Source organism: Monomorium pharaonis, chromosome 2 (assembly GCF_013373865.1).
Source record: "Monomorium pharaonis isolate MP-MQ-018 chromosome 2, ASM1337386v2, whole genome shotgun sequence".
Taxonomy (NCBI): Eukaryota; Metazoa; Arthropoda; class Insecta; order Hymenoptera; family Formicidae; genus Monomorium; species Monomorium pharaonis.
In genome coordinates, this window is record NC_050468.1 from 32,739,764 (window position 1) to 32,752,982 (window position 13,219).

Here is a 13,219-nt window from a genome sequence, read left to right on the forward strand (position 1 = left end):
TCATAAAGTATTTTAACGTTTATAAATCTTTATTAAAACTTTTTTTATTTTATGTTTGTCATTATTCTGACAATATTTGACAATAATTAAAGATGTAAAATGTGATCTTATTTTTTGTTGAAGATAATGTTCTTAACCTTGAAATTATTTATTAGCAGCTACAAAAAATTGTTTCGTGATTTGATTTATCTACTTTATACTTCAGGATAATATATAATTATGTTTATGGATAAAAAAATATAGCAAGTCATAATTTGCAAGAATTATTTTCGCGATGCGTCTGCTTGCAATGCTCATTTCAATTAAGACTGCCCGTCTTAATCGCAACACTTTTCCTCTAATGGCTAGAGCACATGTCACAACAAAAACTGATTAACAAAAAATTTAAAAACTTTTTTTGGAGACCTGTATATTTCCGACCTAAAGTTGAAGTGACACAGATCACGCATTTTTTGATGACACCAAATTTCCTAACAATTATAAATGTGCCTATGACATATTATACAAATAAATCAATTAAAATGTTACATAAATTAAACATTATATAAATAAAAATATAAGATGTTAGCATGTAAAATGTATATACATATATATATACATATAAATAATATATAAACATTATATTATGTAAATACATCAAAATAGAAGAAATAATATTATCAACTATATTTATTAAAACAAGGTGCAATCTTTTTTTATTTATATTAAACATTATATAATAATTATTTACTATAAATAAATAAGATAAAAAATATGTTTAGATATTTAAATTATAAAATAAAATTATTCTGTAACGTTTAAATAAATAGAATATAAAAATTTAGAAAACATTTTATCTTTTATATATTATAAAAAAACTATTATAAAAAAACTATATAAAATATTAAAGAAAGTTTTAAAAATATGTACATAATATTTTATATGTTCGCTGTTTATTTATTGTTCGTGAGGTATCTTTTACATGATATAAGTCTAATAAGCATTTATTTCTTATGACAATCATGTGTCGTTGACGACAAATAAGACAGCAAATGTATTAACGCAATATATAGGAAAAATAAGCATGTATGCTAACAAGTTTCAATTAATGCAGATTTATATTTTCATTGTTAAAAAAAACAAAATTTTTTAATCACATTATTATAACTTGGAATAATATACAATACATATGTAAACATAATTGATAACATGTACAATAACGTTGTTTTTAAGAAAACAATAAATTATCAAACAATTGTTGGAATTATTTAAATAGAAAAAGTATATTTGCTACTTTCCGTAATGTGTGTGTCCTAAATATTATATTCGTATATAAAATTTTCTATTTAGATATAATATTATATATCTGTCCTTATGTATCTGTCCTTTGTAAACATGCGTTAAGATAGCATTATTGTATTTTTGAGTTTCGCAAATGTCTCGCTTGAAATTATTACATGATTACTAAATACGTCAAATATAAAATTTTACGAAAGCGCATTCCACAAAGACATCTTATAATCAAAACGTTTTATAAAACACGCTATAATAGTACAGCAGTATCGCGCGCGCTCGTACGCGTTACAATACAAGTAGAATATGTAAGTAGCACTTCAAAAAGTATATGTATTAAAAAATGTAACTTAATATATGTAAAGACTTCAAAAACAGTTAGATTGTTTAAGTTTTCTTGAATAAATACAGCAAGAATTATTACAACAAATACGTCTGTCCGAATTTAATAATGGCAAACAAGCAAGCATTCCCTCACTTCCTTATCCCACGCAACAATATTATATTTTAAAGATAGCAACTATTTTACCTAAGCATAATGTAAATATTACCAGAAGACATCGCGTAAAACAAGAACAAAATGTAATCGTATTTTGTATGTCCACAATGCACAAGTTCTTTAGTACATTATATTTAATATCGTGTTTTACATATAAAGCTTCTTGAATTATTCGGTAATATGTTTACGAAATCGTGACAAAATCCTTCCTGATGGTCCGCTTATCTAAAATTCACACAAAGTATTATTAATTTTCTAAATATAGATTTAGAAAGAAATAGAAAAGAAGAAAATTATATTTTATTATCTTTTTTTTATTTATACATATACATATATGTATATATATATATATATAATCTGTAGTAAAATGTGATATATATATATATATATAAACAATAGGATTTTTAGTGTTTGAAATTATTTTTATAAATTGCTCCAAAACTAAAACAGTTAATGTTTAAAAAATTATTTTGTATCAAATTCAAAATATACACAGTTATCTTAATAAACTTTTTGTAATATAGATATTTACTTTTTCTTAATATTATATATAAAATGATAATTAATATATTATAATTAGATAATTATTAATGTAAATTAAAAATTCTTTAAAATATCAGATACTTACCCATAAAAATTGTTCTACGTATCGCTTGACCTTTTCGTTTTGCCATTTCTCGCCGTAGTTCCGATCGAAGTTGTTCTTCCGAGAGAATGGTCTTCTCCTGCGTGATGTCCGTTGCTGCCGCTGCTTCTCTCGACATCCTGTTGCTCTACTGAAGGCATCTCAAGAGAATCCGAGGAAATGCGTCTTGTGCTGCCACTGTATTGCTCGGCAGTTTCCTTTTCCTTTATATTATTTAATGAATCCGAACTCAAGGACGGAGGATCTAGAGTCGTTTTCATTTCCAGAGAATCGGAGCTTCGACACAGCGGATGATATTTTTTCTCTGCATCTTCCAATTCTAGAGAGTCTGTACTAGTCTCCATTATATTGCTTTCTGTTTGAACTGCACATGCCTCATCAAATTCTTGCATTTCTTCTGGAAGAGTTTCCGGAATTGGTTGAGCAATGGCTTTCTCAGCTTCGATACCTTCAATCTGCGAGATGTCCTCCGTGGTGTCATCCTGCCGTTCCAGTTTCTCCACGTTAGACTGCGCGATGCGTATTATCTCGTCAATCTCTTTTATCCTTTTTTCATAGTCATCCGATCCAGAAGTGCTAGGATTAATCGAGCCGGGTGCACTACTGTCTGTCCTCGAACGCGGCAGATTTTCTAATTTATATTTGTTCTCCGGACTCTCATGTTCAAGTAATTCCTCTTCCTCGCGAGCCCGTAGTTCCATCAAATGAGCCTCCCTGCAGGCTTTCTCTAGACCTTCGAAGTCTTTTAATGAGGATAACGAGACGTCGTCTCCGTGACTTGAACGAGCGGTCATGTATCTTCTCGGAAGACTGCCATTATTGCTACTGGAATCCTGCGAACCGCTCTGTAACTTCCGCGAGTTCTCGGCCGCCACGGTACTCTCCAAGTGCTCAAATTCCTGCAGTGAGGTCAAGGACGCACTATCGTGATCGGTAGGCTTACTGAAATATTTCTTTCCTAGGATGTCATAGTCCGGTGTGCTACCGAAGCTACCACGCATACTTCCCACACTACCTATAGATTCCTTATGACTACCTAAACTACCAAGTCTACTACTGCCAGCTTCAAAATCAGTAACCTCCTCCTCCTTAATATCCTCTAAGGGTCCGCGGTCATATTGTTCGATATCGTAGACCCGCGGATCCGCATGGAACTGCATTTCTACCCACTTCTTATTTTCGTACGGCTCTTCATCGGAAAAAGACTGAGATTGGTCGTCATTCGACGCCTGGGGCGGACTCTCCTCAGTTTCAAAATCAAACAAATCATTATTCTTCGACCGTTGACTCGTTGATACTTGGGTGTCCTCTTTGTTTTCCACAATCATGTTCTCTAAGTCGCGATCATATTGCTTGCTAGTGGTCTGAGGTACTGCGCTGATGCGAATGCTCTTACCCTCGGCATCGAACTCTTCCGCCTCACGTCCGACTTCCTCGATCACCACGAAGTCATCGATGATGTCGGGCTTGTCTACGAGCTCGAATGAATCACTGTCGGGTGAATGACGCTCAGATCTATCCTTTTCTAAATCCTTTTCAACAACTGTATCGAAGGACATGCCTGATGCTGAAGATAAAGACGTGCTAGCCTGCTGCAGCATTGCGTGGACGGATGTTGACTGTATCAGTCCCCCGTCTTCGATCATTTCGTGATCCAATCTTTGTTCCAAACCTTCTACTGTTTGTACATCTGTTGTCTCCATGTCTTTTTCCATATCTCTTTGTACTTCTAAATCTATCTTTTCCTCTTCCTCGAGTTCCTCGCTATCGCTGGGCCTGGTAACTCGCGTAGAAATCACCTGCGTGCATACATCTTCAACTCTGTCCTCAGATTTTTGTGATGTTAAATCTACGGATTGAATAACTCTGGACACATCCGTAGAAGTAGAAATAGCTGAATCCACGGCTCCGGCTTGGTCTTCTTCCAACACTTTGTTCATTGATTCGGTTTCTATAATCATGCTATCGTCCACAATTTGTTGGAAAATCATCTCGGACGAACGCTTCATACGACATGGTATATGACTGTCGATTTTGTCCACCACATTGACATCATCCATCGGTATCTCTTCGCTACCAGAAGAGTCCGATGCTATCTCATGTTCTGCATCCAACGCGCTCTCTAGGTTCTCATCTATTTCGTTCACATCCACGTCCGCTTCCTCCGAGGGTACTAGTGTCTCTGACAATTCACTGGTACTATCGATGCTACCGAGATGGCCTGAACTAAGAGAGTTCAAGGATTTCATGGATTCGTGAGAACTTAACGTACTCGCTGCAGTTTGATACTCTTGCGACGTTGGTAACGTCTTTGATCTCTCGTGTTCGACAGACATCATTGCTGTCTCGTATTCTGATGCGGTCCCGGATTGCACACCACCCGCGGCGGACTGCATCGCCTCAACATCAGACGAACTAGGTCTGCTCCCGCTACCAATTTCGTAATCACAGGATTGATAGTTGCTGCTCTCAGAACTTGAACCGACATCGGCGTCGCTCTCTGAAGTTAAAACTCTTTTCGATATTCTGGTCGGTTTCTGACGTCTTCTTGGTGCTGGATGGGGTGGTGCCAAAGAGTAGCTGTCATCCCTGTTATCCATGTCTGAACCAATGTCTGACGATCTACTGATAGGAAGCGGACTAGGACGACCCTCCTCTTCTTCCTCCTGTTGTTCCTCAATGATTTCTTCTTCTTCTTCTTCTTCGTGCTTCTTAATATCGATTTCAGGTGCTTTAATTACCGCTGGTCTATCTTTAGTATCAGCTGTTGCTTGGCCAGGTAATTTGTCATCTATTATATCTTCTTGCTTCGCTTCATCGACTTTTTCAGGTTTCACAATTAACGCTTCGCTATGCGTAACAGCTTCAGTTTCAGCTTCTAATTCAGGCTCTACAGAAACATGTTCAATGGACGGTGGTTTGTATAAAAATGGCAAATCGTTTGGGATGGATTCCGGTTGGAGTTTGAACTGAAACTCTGAAGGCGAATCTTTGATCTGAATCACGGTTTGACTGTTTTCGCTTAGTTCTTCTATCAAGTCCTGTTTAGCTGCTTCTAAGGACTCTTTTACCTCGGCAATCTCTTTTTTTACTACTTGATCCAGTACCGTTATTGCATATCGTGCGCTCAAATCGACATTTTGAAGATCATCTTTTTTTATTTTCAAGGCACAAGTATCGGAAGAAGTTGTCGATTTGCTGAACTTGTCGTGCTTCTCGGTGGTCTTTTCCATGTGTCGTTTATAATCATCGCTGGGAGGTTTGATCTTCGACAGATAAGTCTCTGTCCATTCTTTTAATACGTCATCAACTCTTGCACATTTTGGTAGATCCGATTCATCTTTCGTAGAATCTTTTTGAGTTTCTTTAGTCTCAGTAATTTCTTCTTTTATATCTTCTGACTCTTTTATTGTCTTATCAATAACTTCAAGTTTTTCTTGTTGAAAGATCTCTTTATCTGTTTCTTGAGCTTTAATTTCTGCCATTTCCATAGCTAAATCCTTTATTTCCTCTTCTTTCATAGGTACCGTTTCCGTGACAGCTTCGGTAATACTCGTTTCCCAGTCAAAATCTTCGCGAGGTTCCGATTGTCGCATACTAACCATGAATTCCTCCGTCGGCGTTTTAGCATCATGTTCCCGTTGCAGAGCGTCGACTAGTTCTTGACAAGTAACATCTAATTTATTTTCGATTAGTTCGCTATCAAAATCCGGCTCAATCACCGGAGTCACGGTAAACTTTGTTATTTTAGTCGTGGTAGTTGTAACATTAACGTCACTAACAACCGACTCTTTCATCGATTCGATCACACTGATTTCCTCCGAAGACTTAGTTATGGACTCTTGTTCCTGGTCTATGGATTCATCTTGCGAGATAGTGCGGGCACGTCGCAAAGATGATTCATACTCCTCCAGCTCCTGATTGAATACCTGAGAGGGCTCCAGTGTTTCTGATATTTCAATCTTTTCATCACCGATCATCCAGTCCACCGGCTTGATCTCCAAATCGCGTACATGTTTTATCCTTGGCGAAACCAACGGCGGACTCTCGATTTCAAAACTGTCCGCCCTTCGTCTGTCCTTTGCATCGTATTCTCTCGATGAAACAGTCGAAGATAAAACTTGTTCTTGTAGCGGAAAATAGTCCTCGGACACTGTGCTGGAGCCAACGGTTACGTCTTTCTCCTGAGCAATCTTCTCTAAAGAATCTACAGCCACACTTTCATGCAAGGTAGTTACGTCCTTACTTGTTTGTTCGGATGTTTTTTGCTCGTCTAATTCCAAGGACGGCACATCGACCGAATCCTGTCGACTATCTATGCCTGGTTCCAAAATCTCTAACACCCTAGCGCCTGAAATCTCCGACATTATCTTGTCTTTCGATAAATTGGCATCCCTCTGAAGTGGCTCGATATGACCACTCGATCTATCCGAACGAAGTTTATCGGATTGTAGACTGGACACAGGCTTAGATATATCATCTAATTCTCCAGTATCAACGTCAAGAGTTTCTTCAAGTTCAAGCTGCTCAGATATACTGCTAGGGCTGATAGTGATGTCTCTATCTTCAAGTTTCGCTTGCGAAGATGATTGTAAACTCTCTTCTCTATCATGCAGTGACGATTCTTCATCTTTTGTTATGTCCTCGCTTATACTATCTCTGGCATATCCTTTCTCGAATAATTCCTCTTGTAGAGACATCTTTGACATCCCTGTTTCCTCAATTGGATAATCCAATTGCTCGTCTTTCTGCATAATACTTTCAAACTTTTTCGTCAGATCGTCTGCCAGTTTCTCGTGATCAGTATCGCTACTCTCGGAAATTAACTGCTCTAAATATTCTTTACTCAACATCTGTGATTTTAATCCTGACGTAGACGATCTTCTTTCAATTTCACTCTCAATCGACTGTATCAGACCTTCTGCTATATTCCGCGCTTCGATTTCTTTGGTGACTAATTTTTCTTTTTCCTCTAAAGATATTGGTATTTTGCTCGGAAGTTGTTCGACTTTTTTAATCTTTTCAGTTGATTCTGTCTTGTCCCTTTCACTAGGTACAAACTGTTTAACTGTAAAACTTTCCACATTCTCTCTATAAGACTGTCCTTGCGCGACCGTTTCAACCTTTTCCAAATCAATTCCTTCAACTTTAGCTGTTTTAAGTAATTCTTTAATATCCTCCACCTTCTTCTCATTATCCCTCTTAATCCTAATCGCCACATCTACATCACTTTTCTTGTCTATACTAGTTCCAGATTTTTCCGTCGCGGTTCCCTTGCTGTCCTCTAATAATTTAAATAATTCTTCCTTTTTACTCTTTGCTTTAGACTCAGAAGCGCTTGCATCTATCACCTCCTTGCCTTCTATCACATTCATAGACATCTTCTGCACAGCGGTCTCATCTACCTCTTTGGTTTTGCTTGTCTTCTCTTCTATTGTTTCAGCCGGTGATTCCTTAGTCAGCTTGGATTCTGAAGACTTTTTCCGTTCTACTTTCTCTTTCTCCTCATGAGTTATAAATTTATCCGTACCGCTGGAAATCTCTGATGAAAGCACTTCCTTCTTTTCCACTTTACTAGTAGCCTTGGTATCGACCTTCGAAGTAACAGTAGCGAAATCCTTGTCTCTCATTGCACTTATATCCTCGAACATCTTAAACGCGTCCTGCGCATCGGTAAAGGTTTTGGAAAAAGTCTGAGTCGTACTCTTTTTTGTGGTCGAGCGTTCTTCGTGCCGCGAAGTAACCTCCTCGCTGGACTTTCTCTCAGTGACAGTAATAGTCTCGCTATCTTTCCATCCTGGAAAATCCTTCTTCATTTCTTCCTTCTCTTTTATTGTTGCCCCTTCTGTAATACGTTTAGGTATACGAGATTCAAATTCCTTCTTCTTGGTGGATGGTGAGGCAACATCTTTTCCTTTCTCCGCAACAGAACTTTTTAATGATTTTTCCTCAGATTTTTCAGGAAATGTTTTGCCTTTTCCTTCTTTTTGAGTTTTATCTTTCTCGGCCATTGCCATAGAAATTGGGATACGAGATTCGAATTCTTTTTTCATCTGTTTGACTTCCGTACCAACAATGGATTTTTTCTTTTCGCCAAGACCTATATCAGCCATCATTCTTTTTCTTTCCATTTCCTCTTCTTCGACGATTCGTCTCTCTTCTTCGAGGAATTGCTCGATTTCCTTTTTATCATCCAAAGGAAATGATTTGGTCTTAATGTCCATTTGTTCCTCCTCAAATATTTTCATTTTTGTGCTAACTTCTGGAACCTGTGTAACCAGTCTTACCTGTGTTTCTTCAGCGAGTTCTCTTTCCTTGTTCAACAATTCCTTGCAAATCTCCATCATCGGCTGAGCTGTTATTTTTTGAATTTCCTCATGTACTACTTTGTCGTCGTCCTTTTTCTTTTTATCTTTTATATCTTTCTGTGTCTCTTTTGTCCATTTATTATCCTCCACAGCAGCCGTTAAAATTTTATGTATCTCTTTCGATTCTGCCACATGTCTTTCCTCAATATCGATCTTTTCCTTCGTTATTTCCGCCGTACTCTTTTCCTCACGAATCTTTTGATCAATTGACTTCCCTTTAGCTCTTTCAGACTTGGTGGAGTCTTGCTGCAATCTTGGTGTGCCCTTTGCCATCTCCTTCTGTATCTGCTCCTCAAAGTAATGCGCCTTCTCCGCCACCGAACACTCCGAGATGTCCGGCACGTTGATATCCTCGATAGTCTCCGACCTAATGACGTCCGAGATGCCCTCTGTGGTTCCATCACCCTCCTCAGACGCAATATTCGGCTGACATGACTCGCTGTCGCTCTCATTAATAGTTAATTGAGAAGTCCTCGAGATCTCGGATTCGGATCGCTGATAGTGATCGTGTTTCCTTGAAATATCCTCCCAGAATTGACGCTTCTCTGAGTACGTTTGTCTTTCGAGATCGGGCGACAGATCCGGTTCTGATTGACCGGCGCCTATTATATTGGGATAACTAGCATCTACGGATTCTAGGGGACAAGCCGCTTTTTGTGCAAAGGATTCGTGGATAGCGGCATCTAGAACAACCAAGAATTATGCTCACATTATTTTTTATTAGGCATGTCGTTATAATGACTGCGATACATTGTGTCTATCTTTCTTTACAATTGTTTTGTTTTTATTTACAACAAGATCTGGCGATCGAGAACTTCCGTAGCGCAAATCATTCTTTCTCTCTCTCCCTCTTTCTCTGTCTTTCATTTTCTTTTCTTTTCTACAGTCGTGGCAGGTACAAGATGTAGAGCCAAGATGTGATGAAGCCGCAAAATGTAAAACAGCAGTCCATTAATTCAGATATCGAGATAAAGTCTTTTTGTGTATAAATCTAATCTTAATTTTACTAAGATAATTATTTGCATAATATATATATATATAGATAATGTAATTATTATATGTAAATAATATAATTTGTATTATATAGATATAATTTTTTTGTTTATAATTTCTCTTAATTGAAAGAGAAAATTTATGATTCATATAACATAAAAGAATGGACTTATTTTGTTTTATATTCGACAGCTTTAATTTATTATAAAATATAACTTAGCAAATTTTAAATGCACGTAATATCGCTATAACTATTTTTAATATACCATAAATTTTCAATATATTTAAATTTATTATATGCATGACTTATATGATTATATTATTATTATATGTATAATTTAATTTATAATTATAATAATAATTATTATCATTATCGTTGTTTATTAAAAATATAATTCGCAAATACGAAATAAATTTATCTATTGTTCTTGCACATACAACGACTTAAAAACAATATTATTTGCCAAGAAAAGAAAACACTGAGTATTGCTGTATTAATTATCTATGTACGTATTTACATATTATATTATATAATTATAATTATATATATGTATATATGTATGTGTATTTGTTTATCGGAAAATTTCTTTAGACTGCGGAGACATACTCTTTTGCATTAATATCCCATACGGTTGTCTATGATAATGTTGAGGACGGCAGTTCGGTCTGCAAGTATAACAAGTACACAAATATTGCGTTATTATCGATTTTATAACGAAAACATAAAAATTGATTTGTCGATAATCGTTTCGACGCGCATCGTATTATTATTGGATTTATATAATGTTCGCGATATTCAATATTTCATAATTATCATAAGCAAACCTCTTTGAATTTACTTTTTATAAATTATTTCGTGTATTTTACTTTAAATTATTATGTTTGCCCTATTGAAAATTGATTAACTTTTAGGCACGGTGCAAAAAGGAAAACGTAAGAATCGGTGATAAACTACATACAGTGCCCATTGCCCCAAAAATAATGTTCGTATATACATAAGTCATCTCACACAATATATATTTATTCTAAAAATATCAAATTTATCCATGAAAATAGATATTTTATTTACACACTTTATTTTTAAATACTTTATTTCTTTTCATAATTTTCTGAATTAAATATTTACTGCAAAAGATGCGAAAATTATTTTTTGGGCAACTTTTGTGAGAAAGGACAGAAAAACGAAAATAAAAAAAAATTAATCAATAAAAAAGGTAAATTTTTGGATGTAAAGAACTGTAATGTTCGACACAATTTTGTTAATGAATTTTGTGTAATTAATGTAATTACACCCTTGTGATCATTTTAGAAGATTTTGATAGATGCCTGATATTGTTCAAGACTGTCAAAGAGAATCCAAAATACTACTCGTCTTTCAGAGATCCTAACTCCTAATTGAATCAAGATTTCTTACATTCATATAAGACGTTACGCAACTTATGTCGGAGTTGTAAGTATCAAATCCCATTAAATAACTTCTGCGATTTTATCCGATCACAGTCGATCGAAGGTTCCGCACTCCTGTTTTCTATTCATAACAATGTTATCTTGTTCTCTTAGCTTGTTAACGATACGTTAAATTCCCGCAAGCATAATCATGATATCAAGGGAGCAAGATATCATGGGAATTTTTCCTGGCTTTTATTACAAAGACTGTGTTATTTCGCATGCTCTAAATAATTTATTAAATCCATGATTTTAGTTAATTCCATTGGATTTAATCGACATCCTCGACATCGGTGTGACAGTCGCTGATGGCATCTTCAACATCCGGAACGTGCAAGGTGTTCCCCATTTTATTAGTCATGAAAATCTGCGATGCAGCCAGGACATCGAAGTCTTCGTACATGTTATTGTAAGCGGCCGCTTCGTCCAACTTAGTCTCATCGTCGGATCCTTCCATGTCCTCGCTATCGGTGTTCGGCATATCCGGCACGTTTTGAGTGTCCTCTTTATCGATAGAAACCTCTTCCCGCGAAAGTCGGTTTCGCACTTCCACAGAGAACGGTCCGTCACCTTCCTTAGTCGTGATCATTTCGCCGCCGAACTCGGTCAGAATATCCGACGTTGGTGCGACATAAATCGTCGGTTGAATGTCGTCATCTCCCTCCATATCCTCCAAATCTGTTTCACCTTGATAGTTGTTATCAACCACATTTAAGTTGCGATTGGTCTTGTCTTTCTCATCGGCCTCGTCGCTGTAGATCTCATCGACATCGGTGAGGTTCTCTAAGAAACTGCTCCGCCGTGACCGGGATCTGGCCTCACCGTCCGCTATAAGGTAATCCAGATTGTCATTGGCCTTCACCGTGGGCTCAGTGACTTCCGCGTCAGTCACAGAGATTAACGGATTCGCTTGCGAGGCTTGCGAGGCTTGCGAGGATTGCGAGGAACCAAGCTTACTGATCTTGGTGGTGATAATTGCCAGCTCGCCCTCGGAATCCGTGTCAGAGAAGTGGAACGATGCGTTGCTCATCGCAGCGTTCAAGCGTCTTCTGGTGGATTTGGACTTGCGCTTGGACTTGACCTTCGTTCCGGAAGAACATTCTTTGTCATTTGCTTGACTGTCCTGCTTCATCGTGACGCAGTCGTGCTCATTGATTTTCGTTGCCATGCTTAGTTTCTTAAGGGTCTAACGTGCCAACAGTAAGTGCAAACTAGTAATGAACTTGAAAATGAAAAATATCTGAAACTGAAAATATTGAAGAAGAAAAAATTGAAAAACATAAAATAAAGTTCCAAATTAATTATTTAAAATAAGTACGAAAACATACTCAAAACCAAAGTTATAATACAACAATAAAATTAACTTATAATTTATTTGTGAGTATAAATTCTGTTTTAAATACAATCTTACATTTAAAATACATTTTGTTAGTTATAAATATATATTTTATCTTGCATCAGACCTCAAGGTGAGATAAGCGAGAAAACAGGATTAGTAAGAAAATTAACAACTCGTGACAAAACTAAAAAGACTCACGTTTCAATAATTGCGTATGGATGCTTGAAAGAAGAATAAATACGAAATTTGCACCGTCCCCTTCGTCGGTACGGATAGAACTAAAGAAGTCCACCGGTACTTTCAAGCGTTTGTTGATGCAGTTATATTTAATTAAGTTAAGGAAGCCTCACCCAACTCTTAAACCGTAAGCCGATTATCTTTCTCCCCTTAAATTAAAATAGAATGACAATCGAATTTCATTACTTCTAAGACGAGACGAAACGATATTCGACAAAAATTTTCTTTCGACCTTGTCAAAACATTTTCCTTTTTCATGTTACACACTTTGCTTACGAACGACCTACGTCGCCAGACCTTTCTCATCGCTATATCGGTAAATATAAAAATATCTTCACGTAATAAAATATTCATCAACAACACTTTAATGTTTCATTACGCAAGTTCTCTTTTTGCACCTTGCATTTTTAGTGTTATAG

The 13,219-nt window shown here is 36.4% G+C and overlaps 2 protein-coding genes across 9 annotated transcripts in view; both read right to left on the reverse strand.

Moving 5' to 3' along the window:
• Window positions 1-915: 915 nt before the first annotated feature.
• LOC105837307 (ankyrin-3) overlaps window positions 916-13,219 on the reverse strand; it is a 31,896-nt gene continuing 19,592 nt past the window's right edge. For 6 of the 8 annotated variants that reach the window (XM_012681951.3, XM_036283530.1, XM_036283531.1 and 3 more), the window contains 2 exons: window positions 2,400-9,468; window positions 916-1,996 (listed from right to left, as the gene is read on the reverse strand). In XM_012681951.3, coding sequence (XP_012537405.2) covers window positions 2,414-9,468 — 7,055 coding nt within the window. In that variant the 3' untranslated portion in view covers window positions 916-1,996; window positions 2,400-2,413. The other 2 variants (XM_036283532.1, XM_036283533.1) reach the window with 2 other exon arrangements.
• On the reverse strand, window positions 9,488-12,872 carry LOC105837309. The gene is made up of 2 exons (XM_012681962.3): window positions 12,762-12,872; window positions 9,488-12,470 (listed from the first exon to the last, which is right to left on the reverse strand). The coding sequence occupies exon 2, from the start codon at window positions 12,390-12,392 to the stop codon at window positions 11,496-11,498; it is 897 nt and encodes a 298-aa protein (XP_012537416.1). The 5' UTR covers window positions 12,393-12,470; window positions 12,762-12,872; the 3' UTR covers window positions 9,488-11,495.